The following is a 20,782-nucleotide window of genomic DNA, read 5'->3' as shown; positions in this document are numbered from 1 at the left end:
CCAGTTTTTCAAAGGAAAATTAGTCTTCTTTAGAAATTATTGTTTGCAACTCTTCCCATTGATAATTTGGTAAAAAAGCTCAGTATTTCCATGAACAAGAAAAGAAATGAATGGAAATTGTAAATAAATAATCACATAATGTAACCCAAAGATTTATATTGTTCGACATAATTACCTACGTCCATGATGAAATCATCTTTACTACTATTACAGAATAGGATAATATAGGATTCTAACCGTCTTACTCACACGGCCTTTTCCTTAGATTACAAAGAATGAATCATTTCTATTAAATTTTAGCACTATAAAGTCTACCATGTGACTGAATACCTTGACTTTTCATATGGGTAATTGGGCTTGTTAAATGGAGTATCTTGGGCCTTTGAAATCGATCCACATGACAATTTATGGATATACAGGCCTGTTCAATATTTCAAGCGTCTTATAATGTGATACATATTGTTGTAAATTCTAGCTTATGTTCATGACATTTGGAGCTTACAGTTTAAATTTTAGCCTTCTAGTGTTGCGTATGTTTTGATCTAGGGCTCCAAGCCCATGTGACCTTCTCCTGGCTTCTTTATGTAAATTTTGATGATTTTTTACGTTAGTCCGGCCCAGCCCAACCTATGTATCTCGGTTCTCCCTCTCCATGGTTAGGGTCAATCAGGGTCAATCTGACTCGACTTTGACTTAGGGCCAATAACGATTGTATGCATGACCATGTATCATGGACAACCATGCCCAAAACCTTTTTCCTATATATATATATATATATATTACTGCTTTCTTATAGATTCATAGATTGAAGCAATGAATTCATATTGGCCAAGAAACAACACGGGAATTTCTAGGCTGACTGTAAGCAAGCCTCATTCTCCCACCACTTCTTTCTCATGCACAGCCATGCACACAACCTTTTGTTTATATTATTGTTTTTTTGTCGAAAGATCCATACAATGTAAACAATGAGTTCATATTGCTAGGAAACAACCCGATGATTTCTAGGCTGACAGGAAGCCCCTTCTCCCACCACTCCTTTTCTTAAAAGCCTAGATGGCCAAATGTGTATCACACTGAGCATCTAGAAAGTTAAATCAAATAAGGACAAGAACGAAGCTTTTTTTTTTTTTTTCATACAAAATAGACCTATTAGAGATTATACTTTCACATTCGGCATGACCATCAGCAGAAAAATAAAATCAATCACTCCTTTTCTTAAAAGCCTAGATGGCCAAATGTGTATCACACTGGGCGTCTAGAAAGTTAAATCAATTATGGACAAGAACGAAGCTTCTTTTTTTTTTTTCATACAAAATAGACCTATTAGATTATACTTTCACATTTGACCATCAACAAAAAAAGAAAACCAATCAAAAGAAAATTACATAAATAAAATTACATAAATCGATATCTCAATCTTTATTGAAAATCTCAATTTAAATCATGATTAATGCCAACCAATTTATGAGTCAACACTTACATGCAAAAAATCTTCTAGATATCCAACCAATCACTGAAGGATGGTCCAAAAATTGAAGGTCAAGATGAAGCCCTACTAATTGAGCCTATTCGTGTTGACATATTATTATGTCTTTGAAAGACAAAAAGATAATTTCTGCTTTTCTATTTTTAAAATAAAGAAACTGGACACAACGCTGGCTTATCGTAAACTAGCTTCATTTATATCTCTCTTCCCCTTTGAAATGACATGTCCTTCCCATTGTTAATTAAAATGGGAATGGCAAAAAAACAAAAACGTACGGTACGGGTTTTAAACAGATAAAAACGATGAACGATACGGTCAAAAAAAGATAAAAAAAAAAAAGGAATGGCAAACGGATGAAAACGAACGATACGAGTATTAAACGTGTAGTTTTCAAAAAAACGAAACAAAAAAAACGGTAGTATACTCATGCAATTTGAGAGATTATTACTTGTATACATGTATCTAATATTCCAAAAGCTCTAGGAGTCCCAAGATAAAATAGCCCAATGGGCTACAAGAAAATGAGATGTTGCTAACTTTAGCTTCTCTTTACTCATTGGGCTATAAGAAGATGAGATTTTTTTCCTATAAATAGTATGGAAGTTAAAAACCAAAAACCAAGTACCATATTGTCATCACTCTTCACTTTTACTAATAGGTTTTTTTTTTTTTTTTTTAATAAAATTCCTATTTTACCCTTAAAAAAGGGATACGCGTTTAAAACGGATTCTTTTGACGTTTCTGTTTTTTTCCGTATTGTATAATAGCATACGGGAAAACACGTTTTAAACAGCAAAAAAACGCAAACGCGCTTTAAACGCGTTTAAAACACGTTTTAACTAACAGTACTCCTTCCTATAAGATATTCTATTTCATGCCCCCATTGGTACACGGGCAGTGTGCGTATTCATTTCCGTTTGAAAATATCAACTCCTTTCACAATTCCACCATTAATTGTCAAAGAACTTGAGCTCTCACTGAAGACTTTCCTCCAGAGCTTTTATAAAATATTTTCCCAATGACTATGTCATATGATGTCTTACGTGGCACTACCCATCCTGGCTAAGCCCTAGTTTACTTGTGAATCACCGACGCCAAGTCTTCATAGGGAACTCAAAGAAGGATCGATCAATCGAAGACCTTTTTGCCCCTAAAGTTTACGAAATCAAACTTCAAGACTTGGACCGAGCACCCACCGCCCTTCCACATTTATAAACAGAATGTTCTCGGCTACAAAGGAGAGAACTAGAACCAGTAAGAGAAACAGCTAAAGATAGCCAGAGAGAACAAGAGAGATATGGAGGTGGAGAAGCTTAGTGGTCATTTAGATACCAATAAGGAAGATGATGATGTTTTACTTCCAGGATTCAGGTTTCATCCCACTGATGAAGAACTTGTTGGGTTTTATCTTCGTCGAAAGGTTGAGAAGAAACCCATCAGTATTGAACTCATCAAACAGATTGACATCTATAAATATGATCCTTGGGATCTCCCAAGTAAGTTATATTTCCATTTTCTTCCTTTTCTATGTTTGTTTTTATGGTTAGTTTCATTTAGGAAGTGTTTGGGTTTTTTTTTTTTTTTTGGGGGGGGTGGGGTGGTTTCCTCAACTCCCACTCAAGAAATTGAAGGACCTTTTAAGAGAAAGAGAGAGAGAGTTTTTTGGTATTACTGAGCCTTGAAGGTTTGGAAAGCAGAAGGATACGGTGGTGCAACTTTTTACCCAAAGAGGGTTTTTGATAGCAATCACTATTTCTTGAGTGAGCTATATCAGTCATGACTTCTGCATATTATATAGGTTTTGCAGTATAAGACGAAAGGGTTACTAAACTGTAAACCCCAAGGAGTGGAGGGGATGTATCTTAGATGAGCCCTTTAAATGCTATTGACATCTTTTATAGAGAAGTTAATAATAAGAAAGCCCATGAGAAAAGGGTTAAGGCTTCTTGACCTATCTTACTTTTCTTGCCATTTTGAAAGCATAATATATACTTATCCTACCAACTGAGCTATGAGTTTGTACTTATCACTACAAACATATAAATATTGTTTAAGATCTGTCTTTAAATTATAAGGTAAAGTTAGGTGGGGGGTAACATGAAAAACTAACTACTAAACCTTCCACTTGTCTTTTTTTTTCTATAAATTGTGGTGCTTTCACTTGTTTATTTGAAAAGGAAGCTCCACCAACTAATGTAATCTTCTTTATCTGGTGCATATGAAGAAGTCAGCACTGTGGGGGACAAGGAATGGTACTTCTTTTGCATTAGAGGAAGAAAATATAGGAACAGTATAAGGCCTAATAGAGTGACGGGGTCTGGATTTTGGAAAGCAACTGGCATCGATAGACCAATATGTTCTGTTGGAGAAAACCATGATTGTATTGGCCTCAAGAAATCCCTAGTTTACTACAGAGGAAGTGCAGGAAAAGGCACCAAAACTGATTGGATGATGCATGAATTTCGCCTTCCAGCAAATGGAAATAGTGACAAAAATCCCAATTCTAAGAACATTACTCATGAAGCTGTAAGACTTCTCCTTTTCTTTGATCTTTTGTTCTTTATAATTTTGGCATGAGCAGGAGTAAATCTATTTTATGCTGGAAAATTTTATGTAGTTTTTTCTTTTTTGTTCCCAAGAAAAATGGGTAGTTGGGAACCCCCTAATTTTAGTGGATTTCTGGTAAGGCTTCGGATGGTGATATCTCCCTAGCCAATGGTTTGATTCTGAGAATCATGTCATTGGAAAGGATTTTCCGTGTACTATACAATGATGCAAAGATCAAACGAAAATTAGGCCTGAAACTTTTTTTTCACTAAAGATAATAATATTATTAAAAGTAAAAAATAGAAAATCAAGCAATTGCATAGCGCATCTCTTGACATTCGCTATCCAAACCCCCACCTTCGGCATTGCCATCAACAAGGGAGAGGATAGCACAGTAACTAAACCTATAGTTTGGTCTGCCATCGGAATCCTTAGCTAAAAGATCCACAATATGGGTTGGAAAGAACAAATTAGATCCTGATAATCCCGACTTCGACGCATCTCTTGCCAAATAATCAGCTATAGGATTATCCTCTCTGAAATTATGAGTAATTTTCCATGTGATCCCTTCCAGGTATGGCTGGAGATAGTTCCATCTCTGAATTAAGTCTGGAATCTGTTACAAGGAATTAAACATTTATTGATGGGGTTTTCAGTTTGTGGGTGAGTAATTAATTTATGAATTTCTTCATTGGGTTGCAGGAAATCTGGACACTTTGTCGCATCTTCAAGCGAAACGTGACTTATAAGAAGTACACACCAGATTGGAGAGGAAACTCAATCATGAAACAAAGCTCAACTGATTCAAGTTCCCAAACATGCAGCTCTGAGTCTGACAATAGAGAGAAGTGCAAAAACTATGGAGCTGCTGTCACTCAACAGATTGAGAAGAAGCCAATAGTTAATCACATTGATGAAAGGAACCAGTTGTTCTCAACCCAGTTGAATTCTATAGCTCAAGCTCCATCTACAACATTTTATTCAAGTTTTCCCAATAGCAATGGAAATGATATCTTCAGAGAAGGAAACTGGGATGAACTTGCATCTATAGTTGAGTTTGCCATTGACCCATCCTTTGTGTATGGCTGTAGATAGGGAAGGGCAATAGTTTAGTTGTTGGGAGCTTCTGTAAGTATTAAACTTTGATGGATTTTAATAATACAAGGGGTGACTTCTGAGGAAGTTTTATGGAAAATTTCATATAATAATTTAATTTTGGAGTAGGAGTTGAATACCACTTATTGTATGAATTTTAGAATTCATTTTATTAAGCAGACTAGTTCTATACTTCTATATAAGTTCTTGATATCTTTCACTATTACTTTCTTTATTACTAGTGTTAATAGATTGTAATGATACGGTTGAGATGATACTTGGTCAAAATCTGAAAGAATATAAGTTGGATCAGTCAAGGAATTGAAATATCTGTGGGAGTCTGCATCTGAGAATAGGTACAATGGTACCCACTCTCGGCCCACAATGAAGGACTCATAAGTCAACCAATTTGAATTTATCAAAACAGACATCACATTAAATTGCTTAAATAAGAATCTCTTTTTTTTCTTCCCCTTGTGGGTCCTCTGTTGTTACAAAGGAAAGGGATCCAACGTTATAATCAATTGACTTAGTTCAAAAAAGTCGTCTCCTGACCCTTCAGATATGGGATCATGTCACCTTCCATCTGAGCCACATAAGCCTTATCTCATATTTTTCCCTTAAGTATGTGTCTATAAAATCTAAGATTCTCCATCGCAGTGGTGGTGATCAGGTTTGCTTCCTGTATTTAAAGAGGGATAGGTAAGCAAAATATTTGTAGATCGGGGGAGAATTTGTTTACACACTAATATATGCTTAGGTTGTGTTTGGTATGTGTTCTAGGTCAATAATGCATTATAAAAAAAATTGAATTCAGTCTTAATCTTTCACTACGATATTAAATATCTAATCATGTTATTTATTTAATATATATTTATCATCTTATCTTCTCAGTCTCATTTTTTTATGGGCCCTAATAGATTTCTCAACCCCTAAAGTTCTCAACTCTAAATCGTGGTTACAGAGAATAAACACGACACCTATATTTTGAAAGAGTTTGGAATAGTAAACTTATTTATTTATTTATTTGTTATGGCTATGTTTGGTATGATTTCTTGGAATGCATTATGGACCTAGAATGCATTCCAAGAATGTTTACCAAAAACAACATTAGTAATGCATAGAGAGTGAGAACTATTTGTGGCAATTGACGGTTTCTTGTAGTTCCCCATAGGCTGTATTGTCTTTAGGAGCTTCGTCGTTTGGGGGTTTTATTTGAAATTCATTATATTTTCAGACTCAGTTTCCCCCCACCAATGGTGAAAAAAGAATCTCTCTTATTCACTTTATTTGGTTGTCTATTGATCTGGAGAAGGGTATAACCAACCATGAAGAATAGGATGTGAGATTCTATGATGAATCTAGAGTTCAATTATAACGTCGCATCTTGCATAACCATTGGTGGGTGAAGGAAAATTTAATCCTATTTGTAATGAAGAAAATTGTTTAGAAATTTTGGATAATTTGGCATATGACTCTAATATCAATTGTGTTTATTAGTTTCTTTGAGCCACCTTTGGATATGTGTCAACCTGCGTTTGAGGATAAGCTAGGATTATGTGCTATTTAATATATGGGGAAGTGTTTTCTATGGGGGATGCGGTTATTGTGTGTGCGTGAGGGTCAATGGGAGTGCAAGAAGAAGCATCCATAGAAATATAATTTTCCTTTTCATGGGGGCGTAGGCTAGTCATTTCGCCTCCATGTGTTTGAGCGCAAGGGCCACACTCCCTCGCATAAAACATTTTCCCAAGATATATTCAGATATTATGTATGGGGTTGGGTCCGAGTTTAGTTGTGTGCCTATAGTCTCTAGGGTAAATGTAAGGTTGTACGTCCTCATATTGTATGTGTTTTAATTGTTGTTTTGATGATTTAATATTTCTCATTTTTTTGAGGTCCTTGCCATTAAGTTTTTGTAAGTTGAACATTGATGGTTGTTCCCTTGGCAACCCGTCAGGTCGGCCAAGAGCTGGTGGTATTTTCGGAGATTATTGTGGGAAAGCAATAAAATGTTTTACTCTTATGAAGAAATTGAACAAACTTTATGGCCGAATTTGCAGCCTTCTTTGTTGGTCTACACCATGAATCTCTAATGAATATGGCGAGTCTATGGATTGAATGTCTCTTCTTCAGTGGTAAGCTGCATCAAGAGTAATAAAATTACTTGGTGCTTCCAACAACAATGGTGGTTCTATAAGAGATTTTTAGATGATATTTCTTGGCAGATCACTCATTGCTTCAGGGAAGCAAATTCAATTGCATTTATTCTAGTGAAGCATGTTGTAGTGTCAAGGGTTACTTCAACCTGGGATATTTGTTCTTCTTTTATTTATCAGATGTCAGCTGGGATGCTCAAATGAGACCTAGATGTAGATTTTGTTAGATCTTTTGCGATTATTTTGATTGGGTTGCTTATCATTTTGTATGAAGAAATGCAAATTCGATATGGTGAGGCTTAATATAAACAATCATGTTGACTATCTAATACGAACCATAAAAGACAAAGGACAATTATTAAAACTGAAATATTATTTTATTTTAAGGCAATTATTAAAACTGACATATTATTTTATTTTTACAACAATTTCTGTGTCTAAGGATACAGAATGCCGCCCCATATTATATGAAGGAGGCTGAATTCAATGTAGTGACCGACTATACAAAGTAAAACCCTTAAAAAATAATTTTAGGATTAATAGCCGCCGGGGTTTTGGCTGAGATATGGGGTACAAAATGATATACTCCATATAAGCTAGATGGGTTATATGGAGCTCTCAACATCTGATTTGTATCAAAAGGCAAAGGATCGTCAAAGAAGATTGCTTCATGTTGTATGGAATATGTGAATTCAATATGGAAGGCTTAGTATAAAGTATAAACAACCGTATTGTCACCATCTGATATAGATCAGAAAAAACAAAGTGTAGTTATTAAAACTGACACCATTGTTTTTTACAACCATTTTTTTCTCTTAAAGATAAATAATACCGCCCCATATATTATACGAAGATAGCCGAATTCGGTATAGTGATCAACTTAGTAAATCATGGTTATAAAAAGCTAAACCCATAAAAAAAAAAAAAAAACGATTTTGAAAATATTAATTTGATTCAACTGCTCTAAATAATAGTATTTCTTTAATTTAAACAAAGTATTGCAATGGTCCCAGTGGATGCTCATGCAATGTTATTTTTGTCTAGTGTTCTGAATGTCAAAGTGGACGTGGCTGCGTCATGTCTAGCATGTTGCTTACTGAGTGATTCATACGGATTTGAGTGTTCGGTTTATTACTTTCGTGCATAGTGGAGCTGTTCAAGAATTCATTTGTTCGTGTCTACTTCCATGATAATAGGTTCGGTGACGGATTATCTTGGTGGTAGATGTATTGCACATAGGAAGCTTTGGCTTGGCCGATCTATAATGGTGTGTCAGGTAGACAGCAGGCACCTTATTATAATCAACCGTAATAAGACAGGTAAACAATTGACACCTTCTTATAATCATTCACAATCAATCAATCTTTTTGCATGGAACCTTGTGTTCGTCCTTTCTTGGAACTTTCACGTAGCTGACCCCATTAAGTTAGGAAAAGGCTTTGTTATTGTTGTTGTTGTCGTTGTTGGTAATTATTAAAATTGATATCATTGCCTTTTACAACCATTTTTCCCCTAAAAATAAAAGAATAGTGCCCCATATTATTGAAGAAAGCTGAATCCAGTTAGTTAAATCCTATTTATAAAAAAACAAGACCCATAAAAAATTGGTTTGACAATATAAATATTATTCAAGTGCTCTAAACAAGTCGTTCTTCCGTTTTAGTGTTGGATAGTCTGCACGTAGAGGATAATAAATGTATTTTTTTGGAAGAGGCAAAGATTTAGTGGTTATAAATTTTTAATTTGAGCTTTTAGTACCATTTTTGCTCTTGTACATGACAAAGAAGACCGCTTAATAATATATGAAGTATGCAAATTCAATATGGCGAGGCTTAGTATAAATAACCATGTTGTCACCATCTGATATTGATCATAAAAGACAAGGGGTAATTATTAAAACTGATATCATTGTTTTTTACAATCATTTTTTTGTCCATAAGAATAAAGTACCGCCCCATAATATATGAAGAGAGACGAATTTGATATAGTGACAGATTTAACAAATAGTGCTTATAAAAGGCAAAATCTATGAAAAATTGACTTTGAAAACATTAATTTGATTCAAGATCTCTAAAGAAGTCATTCTTCCATTTTAGTGTTGATTAGGCTGCAAATAGAGGTATAATAACTGTGTTTTCTATAAAACGCTAAGATGTTGTGGTTATAAATCAACTCACTTCAACTAATTAAACCTCACCACAAGTAATTAAATGGTGTTCGTTACATGGATCGATCCTATTGGTATTTAAATCTTTTTCACCAAGATTTAGTGTTTATTTCTTCTTCTTTTTTCCTCCTAATCTAACAAATTATCTTATATATATATATATATACACAAAAATATGTAATAATTGATTTATCTCTCTCTCTCTCTCTCTCTCTCTCTCTCTCTCTCTCTCTCTCTCTCTCTCTCTCTCTCTCTCTCTCTCTCTCTCTCTCTCTCTCTCTCCCCCCTAAATGCTAATTTCTTTTGAAAAAATTTCCCCTTTTCTTAGCTTCCAAACATAGCCTTAAGAAAATGTTTTTTCTTCTATTGTTTTGCTGGTTCTAGGCTGAAGAGTTCATTTCAGTTTATGGAAATATTTTCAATTAGATTACTGCTTTAGAACTAGAAAATAGGCTTACATATAGTTGTTCTCTTCTCCCTTAGATGTTAGTATGTAATAATGCTCCTGATTTTATTCTTTCAGATTTATCTTAGGGGATGCAAGAGCATCCCATATATAGATTTTCATAGCTTCTTTCTTCTTGGCTTTGTTTTTTTCCTATGCTAGCTGATAGAAATGCCAAAGGTGGAGAATTGAAGTACTAACCATTTGACGTAATTGTATTGTCTGAGTATACTTGGACGTTAACTTTATATTCTTTAGCTTTTCCTTTTAATTCCATTCTGGTGCTTTCTAGAAAAAAAAAAAAATAACAAAAACTTGTTCACCAAAACCTTGCTACCAAATGTGTTGATCAAATTAACAATTCGAAAACAAGTTCAAGCCATATAGGATAATCTGTAAACATGATCCAACTGTGACCGACCCCAATTAATGAATATCCTCATTATAGATTCACTGAATATAACAGTCTCCAGGAGCATGATAATGATATAAAGCCTTCAGGGTTCAAGTCAAAGGTTCATACTATTTGAATATACTGTTCAAATTTCCAAATGTTTATGGGTTAAAAGTATAAACAAAAGAAATGTTCTTCAGAGAAGTAATTTTATAAAGGCAGCTTAGTGTGTAAGATTCGTGTAAGCATCAAGTGTGGAAAGGATAAAAAAATATTTCGATTTATGAAATTTTCTTTAGTTGGATTGCTCTCTCTGTTGATGGCTATGCCAAAGATGAAGAAGTGATCTCATGGGTTTTTTTTTTTTTTTTTGTATTATATATATCTCTTTCTCTCAATTTTAATGAATATATTTTCTTTCTGCTGACTTTTAGCAAAAAAAAAAAAAAAAAGAATAAAAGCTCCCTTTTAAGGCTTCTATTGCTTTTGTTTTTCAAATATTTCACTTTCATCATTATTGCTTAAATCACATTCCACCACGTTAATTTCTGGCAGTTTATTGGCAATTAGAAGTTTTGGACAAATCTGCACAGAGTCAATATGCTAGCTTGTGTTTTACACAATGAACTCATTCAAGAAAATCCAGCATTTATAAGTTTCTAGAACTAGAGAAAATTTAACCATCTTTCTATTTCTTTGCACAATGACTTTGAACCCTAAACTGGTATTGTCTTTATCATTTATGGATTAGCACAGGGTGAGCATCTCATCCCAAATGAGACCGAGTTGGGTATTGGGTTGAAAGTTTCAAACCTCAGCCTCATTCATTCTAAAAAGGCTCATGAACCAAAATGATTTTGAGTTTCACAAGATTTGTTTTTCGTATAAAAATGTCTTCTTTTTGTCAATGAAACATAGTCATTTATCAAAATTTAGAGAAATTAATTCAGTCAAATATTCTTTCGTGTATTGACATACATCCTCATACATGAATGCCCTAATCATTATTATACTTTCCTATATTTCTAATCTTTAAACCTTTATTTTGTCACCTGGCAAACTATATTTGCGCTGATATTTTATATTTGACTAACGGATCTACATACCCATAAAATTTGGCCCCAAAATATTTGGACCATTTGACCAAGTTTTGCCTCTTTTCATGCATGTTATGTGTACAACAAAGTCAATGGATCTAGCATCGGCATAATGAATCAGTTGATTGGTCAATATGAACATGTTCATCTAATGTGACCATGGGATAAAAGATTCTGGCTCAGGCTGGAAAAATGGTGTTTAGTTCTTTCTAGTGATTGGTAGTAGGCTCTTTGCTCTTGAAAAAAGGATTGTCTAAATGAAACCTCTATGGGTATATTTAGAACTTGTAACTTAAATGGGTGAGAAAATTAACATTAGACGAAATTAATCACAATTCACAATTTTCTATTGAACTGAATCGCGTGGAGAAGCAATTCAAATTGGACCAGATCAGACCAACCCATTGTGTCCAGCTTCTAGAATCCATCACCTGATATTACTTTTAACACTTAAAATGTTTGAGATTGACAACTTCAACTTTTAACTAAAGTCCTCACTGGTGATTAATTATGTGAGACAGAAATAGAGAAAGTGAATGTAATTGTCTAATTTCATGCTTTAAATATGGTTGAATCAGAATTAAATATTTAATAGCCACAACAAGAGGTTTAAAGTTGTAATTAATAAAGAAGGCCAACTTTGACTAATACTATTTATGACCAATTCTTCAAAGATGAAAGAACCTGGGCAGGTAATCTGTTGGTAGTATTAAAATATCCTTTCATTCAACCATAGAAAAGCTACAAAACAAGAACTGATTTCAAAATTTTGAGGGCAAGAATAGAAGTGTACTTGGCAAGTTCTTTCTTAGAGGGATGGCATTAATAAGCATAGACTCTAAAAGCTGGAAGTAGGAGAATGCAGGAATATATTATATTGATCAATGGTGTTGTGATGTTAAGATTGGATTGTGGATTCATTATTAATTCTCACGTTCTATAGTTCATAGTTAGATTGGGTGGGGGAAGAGATTCTTTCTTCACAACGGATAGAGAGAAACTGAGTTCTTAGATTTATTCTACAAATCTTTAGGATCCATGCCCTTGGGCCAGCGGTTATTTATGGAGACACGGATCTCCTCCAGTGTCTCGGTGTGCCCAACATGCATCGAACGGCTGACAGAACCTAAACACGCACCTTTAAAAGTTAATTGCGCTATGACGCACTCAAGAGGATCTTATTCCGTAATTTATGGCTTCCATCGCTCCCATCTCAATAGTGAAGGTGAAAAGCCCATAACAATTCTTTGTAAGCACAAAACAGCCCTTAAGTAGCTAGTCATAGAAAATTCATAAATAATACCAACATAGATCAGATTTTTTGGAGAATGACATGCACGCTATGGTAGTAAATGCCCTCGCACACTTTTTGACACTCCCTCTCCTGATTCACATGGATTCTTTGTCCACCTTGTGAGTTCTTATAAATAAACCGTAAAACAATCCTTGTGACTCCATTGGCTTGGCAAGCGAGATGCTCATATAAACCATTAGCATGCCGATCCCTCTCTAGATATTTTAGCAACATGGCTTCAATTAAGAGGGTTCCCTGAACAGTCCATTTTGAGTCATACGGACAAATGATGGAAATTTTGACTATTGTATAAAATTTATATAATCTAGATTGATCAAATATCAAAATTTTTAACCTAATTCAATTACATACCTTCCTATCTATTGGCATGCATTACCATTTATGTTTATGCACGTCTATAGTATTTTGATCATTCTTGTGCACTCTCTACAGCCTAGAAAATAAGATGAAGCTTAGACTGAATATAAATTGAGAGTTCTTGAACTATTTTATGTTAAATAATATTTTTTAATATATTTGGTCTTGACCGTAAAAGGGAAGAAATTTATTTTAAATCATCAAAATTCAAATGACATACCATCACTCAACATACAAATAGAAATACAACACTTATGGTAGTCAAAGTGGACATATTTATAAATCTTTTTTTTTTTTTTTTTTTTGGTAGACTGAATATAAATTGGGAGTTCTACCGACATATTTATATATCTTAATGTCAAGGAAGAGATGAGTTGACCCATTTACATAAAAAGAAATACCTCCTAGATTTGTCCTGACTTCAGTGATTGGGCTATGAAGTAATGATGTTTTGCCTATGGCTAATACATCATGATTCACATGTTTCCGTGATTTCGATCGAATCCTCAAATAAACAAATCAAAATACTTAACATTGTAGATACATGATAATGGATGCTATATTAGCAATTTAACAGATTTAGATCCTCCCTAATTTTTAGTTGTATAATTCTTGTGTTATTCTCTTTGTGCACCTGATATTTGTATATTTTTAAAATTCAACAGTTTGTAAAAGTTTGTGGTAAAAATAGATTTGAATTCTAAAAAAATCTTACAATCATTGGATTTTGAAAATAAGTATCACGTGCACAAAGAGAATTGCAAAATTAAGAATTAAAGATGATCAGGATCCCAATTTAACACCACAAATCATCTATTCAGCCTTGTCTTGAGATTCAAAATAGAGCTATCTCTACACCCAAAAAATAAAAATAAAAAAATCCCTTCAATTGGTCATTGCATTGTCCATTTAGAATCTAATAAAAATAAGTGGAAAAAAATTCCAAATTGAATTCGCTTATGGAGTTTCCTGTTCATTCTCTCCTCCATTCTTTATGCCCCTTCTATAGTCCTGAACTCCATTGGCTGTGCTTGGGGAGATTCCTCCTCAAGCGGGAATGTGTAGATTCCCCCCTCCCCCTCCCCCTCCCCCTCCCCTCTTCTCCTAAAAAGGGTATTGAGGGTAAGGAGAAAAAGGAGTTACAAGGAAGTAAAATGTAGGACACATTGGCTTCCTCCAAAGCTGCAATAGAATAGAGAGCAAAGGCTTTATTGGGTATTTGGGTTTATTGTGAAGGAGAAGGAAGAAAAAAAGTTTCCAAAGTGTAGTGAGGTGAAATGGAGCCTTATCACTCTAGGTTTAGACTGCCTCCACTACTGATGTTTAATTATTTGGAGCACACTTGCCCCACCAAAAAATAAGGCTTTGCTTAGGGTTTTAAGCAAGGGTAATACATATGACATGCTTAAAATAAATAAATAAATTATTGATCCATACATTGTAGCTTTTCATAACCTTCCTTTATATATATATATATATATATATGTAACTTCTTAGAGGCTTGGCATTCAGCAGGTTTTCGATTAAGCTCATTGCTGGGTACGTGGGCTTTCTTATCCAGTCTTAATTATGAAAACTCCCATCTTGAGCTTGAGTTAATTGGACCCTTAACTAGCCATGTTGGTTAGGCTCAGATTTATGCCGGCCTAGCCCATTGTTGGTAGGATACTATCAATATCCCTTTTCATTTGGCTGCAAGTAAAAGTGGGGAAGTGATATCACTTCTGAAAATAAAAATGAAAGTTTTGTAATTTTGACTGTATAACCTATTTAAAACTCTTCCTTGACATTGTAAATATATTTTTTAGATGCAAAATTTATTTTATTTTTTAAATCAAAGGAATTTAATGGTAAAGTGAAATTAATAACCATTGTTGGTATGATTTGGAGTTAGGTATAAAAATATTTTAAATAATGACTAAAGGATTTTTCACTTTTGTAATTCTTAGATTTCGAATCTTTTTCTTTTATTTCCCTTGCAACCAAATGGAGTATTAAGAACACTTCATCCTTCGACCCTCCTGCATTTATATTTAATGTAGTTCTAAGGTTTTACACCTTTTTTAGGTTGCCTTTGATTCTGACTACAATGTGTTAAAGAGGTAGATGGAGATGATAATGGACATTTCTCTACCTCGAGCTAATGCGAAGTTAGAACTCTCTCATCTTCTTTCTCTTAATGGCTCTTATCTTGATCATTTTGAAAGCAAAAGAAGATTCTCCGAAGGGGATCTTAGTTCTACTTCCTCCTTAGTGATATAAGCATCAAATGAATCACGTATATACAAGCGTATGTAGACTTTGACCCATATCTTTTAATTGCCCCTAGTTTTATTTTTGATATAAAAGGGTTTTCAAAAAATAATATGAAATTACCACATCGAAAGATGTCTTTGTCATATGTGAAAGGATATTGTTATTCGTTTTTATACAAATTTCCTATTATAGGAGAAAGGATAAGACTGCATAAATTATGACTCTCACCAAACCCCACAGTGGCCGAAGCCTCATGATTCATGGCTTCGTGCATTGAGTGCACCCTGTTTTATATTAATTTCCTTTTATGGGCCAAACCTCAAAAGCACTATCTAAGCTTGATCACCGGATAGGTGGGCAATCTCTTGCTATTGCTTTGAGGAAATATATATTTTTCTTTTTTTGGAACAAAGAGAGAGAGAGAGAGAGTATTGATATGCATATAACTCCCACCCCACGACCAAATTTCTCATACAGTCATTTCTCACGACAGATGAGAAAATTGATTCTATCCCTTCTAGAAGCCTCCTTCAATCGCTGCACAGACCTTAGAGTCCTCCACGGTCACACCATCGTGTTAGGTATCATCCGAGACTCTTTTGTAGCGAGTCGACTCGTTGAGTTCTGCTTCAAATCGGGCCGAGGTGATCCGCATTACGCCCGAGTCGTCTTCCACTCGTTGGATCTGCCAGATGTTTACACATGGAACGCCATGATAATTGGCCATGCCGAGCGTGACTCGCCCAACTCCGGTGTTTCCTACTATTTCCAGATGCTAGCTCGGCGGGTTCCACCGGATAATTATACGTTTGCCCTTGTTGTCAAGGCTTGCATGATGGGTAGTTGTGAGGACAATGAATTAGGGAGGAAGATCCATGGCCAGATCTTGAAACAGGGTATGGAGGACTTGGTTGTTGTGAGGAACTCACTCATGAACATGTATTGCAAAATGGGTCAATTTGAAGATGCTCGATTGTTGTTCAATAAGAGCTTGATTTTGGATTTAGTATCATGGAATTCAATGATTTCTGCTTATGGTAAACAAGGTGATGTTGAATCTGCAAGAGAGCTGTTTGATAAAATGCCACAGAGAAGTTTGGTTTCTTGGAGTGCCATGATTGATGGATATGTAAAAAGTGGTAGTTTTGTGGAGGCTTTGAGGCTCTTCAGTGAGATGCAAGCTTTGGGTGTGAAACCTGATGTGGTCACACTGGTTACTGTGTTGAAGGCTTGTGCTAACTTGGGTGCACTTGATCAAGGGAGATGGGTTCACCTTTATATTAATAGGATCAAGATAGGGTGGGAGAGGAATGTTGTTCTTGGGACTGCTCTCGTTGACATGTATGCTAAGTGTGGGTGCATAGATGTTGCATTTGAATTGTTTGATGGGATCCATGTCAAGGATGCTATACTGTGGAATGCAATGATTGGTGGGCTTGCAATGCATGGGCATGGAAGGGAAGCATTGGAGATCTTTTCAAGGATGCGAAGGCATGGAATGATGCTGAATGAGACAACATTCTTGACTGTAATTTCTGCTTGTGCCCATTCAGGGATGGTTGCTGAGGGAGTTGAGATATTTGAATCCATGAAGAGGGAATATGGCATTGAGCCAAAGATTGAGCACTATGGGTGTTTGGCAGACCTCCTGGGCCGAGCTGGTCTAGTGCATGAAGCCGAGGAGGTATTATGCAATATGCCTATGAAACCTCTTGTTTCCCAGTGGGGTGCACTCATGGCTGCTTGTAAGACACACAACAATGTTGAGGTGGGAGAGCGTGTAGGAAAGCGTTTGATATTGATCGAACCACTTGATGGTGGCCGGTATGTTCTATTGTCAAACATCTATGCAGCTGCTGGCCGATGGGAGGATGCCAGGGAGACAAGGAGAGCAATGGAAGAGAGGGGGGCGAAGAAAGAAACAGGATGTAGTGTCATAGAATTGGATGGGACCATTCATGAATTCATTGTTGGAGATACTACTCATCCTCAAAGTAGAGAGATATACGAAATGTTGAGTGAACTAAAAAGGGAGCTGAAGACGGTTGGGGCTGAATAATTTGCAATTCAGGGCATTGATTGGGAATGGAACAGACATTGAGAGTGTTCATAATCCCAGTCTAATATTCAAAAGATCCGTCAGTGGGAGTAATTTTTTCAAGGAGTTCAATTTTTCTGCATTAAATACTCCCTTTACTTGTTGCAGTTCTGTTTTGGAGATGGATATGGATATGGATATGGATGAGGGGTAATTTGGAAAATACATAAACAAAATGTTGAAGCATGGTTAGAGTTTGAAATCAAAGTAAACCTATTTGGACATAATTTTAGTCTACCCAGTTGGTCTCCTCATAATTTATTTGAAATAAGGATTGAGATTATCAAGCTTCGTGAAAAGGTAAGAAACAGAGACTGAATACATCCATCACTACAGGGAGTATGAACATAAAAAGGAAGGTAGTGATGATCTGACTGACAAGGGTCCTTCTATTAATTCAAATGGATACTCATAGATATTTCGCAAGCAGAAGTTTATGGTTTAACAGCTTTGATCAAAGGATTTAGAACTAATGATCATATCCAAAGAGATTGAGAGCAAGTGTGGATTCAGTATTCCAGGGCATTAAAATTCAATGACAGATGAAGTTGCAGAGTTTCTGGATCTTGAGGATTAATTGATGTTCCATGTCCACCTGGATCCAAACCAGAAAGGATTATTTGGAGGCCTTTAGCAGCTCCAGAAGATGTCAGCTCCAGAAGATGTCCAGACATCCCATCCAGCCACCCACACCTTGTATAATGTTCATTGAACTCAACTTCAATGCTGCTGCTCATTGCATTTTAAAGGGATCTGGCATGATCTTTACAACGAGATATTGGTTCCTAATGCTTTCTATAATTGAACCATTGCCCTGGGAATTCCAAGTATCCTTATATGGAGCTGTTATCAGTGTGGATAATGAATCATAATATCCAAGTTGGAAGCAATGTGCAACTGTTTCAGTGTTCTCAATGAACCCAATCATCTCAAAGCATGGAAACTGGATACAAGCATTAAGGATGTCCTTGATTTGATTATCTATTTGGATTATAGTAAGTTTTCTCTTGCTAGAGTTATCACAGTATCACTCCCACCAAGAGGCTCAAAGAAAATCTGACAAGGTGATCGCCTCTATCCTTGTTTTCCCTTATCTATATGAAATTGTTTCTAAGTTTTTCTAAGAAGAAGACAACAAAAGAGTTCATTGTTTCTAGAAGGGTTCATCTTATATTCCACCTTCCTTTTGCCAGTTACACTTTCTTTTTTGTCAACCCAACTTCAATGAAACTAGAAACATGAGACATATCCTTGACTAATTTTGTTATTAGTCACTACATGAACAAATCTTCCTTAGCTTTTCGTAAATCCATTGATGATAAAAATTAAAGATCAACTAGGTCTAGTCTTGGAATGAAATTATGCTGGGGCAGTAGCAAGGTAAATTCTAATAGCTAGGCTTTGGAAATACCTCTCCTACTAGAGCCCAGATGGAACTCCTCAATGAAGTCAGTTGTTTCTTCTATTCCCATCTATATCATATATGTCTTTGTGTTAATGATATTGATATGGCTATAAGGAAATTCTGATGAGGTAGGGTTGGAGGACGAGAAAACTTCTGTTTTATTTGGAATAATATTTGTAAGTCTATCTCTCAGGGTGGGGTTCTGACATTAGAGACAAAATAAGCTGGCGAAGCATTCGTGCTTATCTTGGATGATTCTCTTCCCCACATGATATTCTCTTTCCTTGAGCTGCATCACCTCTTTATCTTGGAAGTCTGCTAGTTGGTTGAGTAGCTCTCACTTTGTTTTTTCATTGTCACTGTCGAGCTTCAACATCATTTCTTGTCGGTACAAAGACCCAGTTGGTTGCTACTACCTTTCAGAATCTCATTAGGCATCTTTATAATTTCTACACTATCCCTGACTTTATTCTCAATAATTTCTTTTCAAGTTTTATAATTATATGTTGTTTTATATGGTCACATAGAAATAAAATTATTTTCAAAAATGAGAAACCAAATCCTCATGCAATCCTATCCTATCTCCTGCAATTGTGTATAATTCCAGCCACTCACAACATCATTCCCTCCCTCTCCCCCCACAATCACAGGTAACACCCTATCAACCGAACATTATAATGAAATGTGTTCCAAACTTTGACTTCACCATCATGATCTGTGCCACTGTCTCTAATACTTTTTATAATACTTTTGGGTGGGCTACTTTTCGTTTACAAGAGAAAATGTATCTCATTCACTATTGATTATTTGTTGATAGGAAATTTTATTGAAGCAAGTACATGGGGTTTCTTACTTGGAGTGTAGCCGGCTCGATTGAAGGGTTTGAACATAAAGGAAATTTGGAGTAATTCTAAAGAGCTAGAACACTTATTTTTTGACCAAAGAACTATAATCATTTTCCCTCCGCTCTTTTCGGATCAGACCCACTAATGTTGTGGTTCTTCTTTTGGCTAATTTAGCTCACAAAGTTATGAATAACAAAACCTTTGTGTCGATCTGTAATCTTGACATTAATATTCTCGTACTTTAATTTAATGTTTTTTTTTTTTTTCTTTCCTTCTTCTTCTATTTAGTTAAAAAAAAAAAAAAAAAAAAAAAAAAATCATTCCATGTTACTTTTTCGCCACAACCTCTCATGTTATCATTTTATGCTTATGCTCTCATGGATCGTGATTTTTTGAATTGTCTGGTGCTTGTTTATTACTTGGTCACCCATGTATGAAGGTGGTATTGAAGTGCCACAGTCCACATGTGAAGGTTTTTGTTTTTGTTTTTGTTTTGTATTTTTTTTTTTTTGTGAAGGTGGCTGTTACTTGTATGAATTTCCATGTGATCAAGACACAGCCGAGAATTATACTAACAACATTCCCCCACACCTTGACTTTGCTACTCATGAAGTGCCGTAGTCCACAACGGATCTCATATGCCATGATATTATACCCTTTACTAAGGTTCAATGCACGGTTTTAAAACCACCAAAGTCCACCTTAATGTCTTATTAGCAAGACTTCACTTCTAAGAAATTACCCTCTTTTCTCAGGGGCGTCATTCACTTTTGTCATCATTTTGGATTTCTCCTTCTTCCCCCTCTCTTGGTAGTATCACCATTTTTTCTCTTGTTAACCCATGGATTTCCTTCTCTGCGTTGCTTATTACTTGCCTTTGGCAGACAATTGTCTTCTCAAACCACCACTTTCACATCCTTCTTGGCGACCACCACTATCATAATTCGTCATTTTTGACAAATTCACTATGAATTTCCTTCCCAATGTTTCTGAGTCACAATTTGGAAGGGGTGCAAAATGCTTGTGTTGACTTCCCTAGCTATAGTTGGAACTACCTCAGACTGACTTTGGAGTACTCTGGATCGAAAATTAACCTAAGCCAGAGAACATTTT

The 20,782-nt window shown here is 35.4% G+C and overlaps 2 protein-coding genes across 3 annotated transcripts; both read left to right on the top strand.

Annotated features, from left to right (window-relative positions):
- Nucleotides 1-2,722: 2,722 nt before the first annotated feature.
- LOC122062909 (transcription factor JUNGBRUNNEN 1-like) lies at nt 2,723-5,259 on the top strand. Of its 2 annotated transcripts, none has more exons than XM_042626591.1 (3): nt 2,723-2,985; nt 3,717-4,015; nt 4,739-5,259. In XM_042626591.1, the coding sequence occupies exons 1-3, from the start codon at nt 2,787-2,789 to the stop codon at nt 5,129-5,131; spliced, it is 891 nt and encodes a 296-aa protein (XP_042482525.1). In that variant the 5' UTR covers nt 2,723-2,786; the 3' UTR covers nt 5,132-5,259. The 2 variants fall into 2 exon arrangements, with proteins under 2 accessions (XP_042482525.1, XP_042482524.1); XM_042626590.1 differs by having other exon boundaries at nt 3,714-4,015.
- A 10,472-nt stretch (nt 5,260-15,731) lies between these two features.
- On the top strand, nt 15,732-19,944 carry LOC122062904 (pentatricopeptide repeat-containing protein At5g66520-like). The gene is made up of 2 exons (XM_042626577.1): nt 15,732-18,483; nt 19,642-19,944. Exon 1 carries the CDS (start codon nt 15,758-15,760, stop codon nt 17,378-17,380), a length of 1,623 nt encoding a protein of 540 aa, XP_042482511.1. The 5' UTR covers nt 15,732-15,757; the 3' UTR covers nt 17,381-18,483; nt 19,642-19,944.
- The last annotated feature ends 838 nt before the right edge of the window (nt 19,945-20,782 follow it).

Source organism: Macadamia integrifolia, unplaced genomic scaffold (assembly GCF_013358625.1).
Source record: "Macadamia integrifolia cultivar HAES 741 unplaced genomic scaffold, SCU_Mint_v3 scaffold1144, whole genome shotgun sequence".
NCBI classification, from domain to species: domain Eukaryota; kingdom Viridiplantae; phylum Streptophyta; class Magnoliopsida; order Proteales; family Proteaceae; genus Macadamia; species Macadamia integrifolia.
The sequence above is the reverse complement of the archived record's forward strand: the minus strand, read 5'-3'. Positions and strand labels throughout refer to the sequence as shown.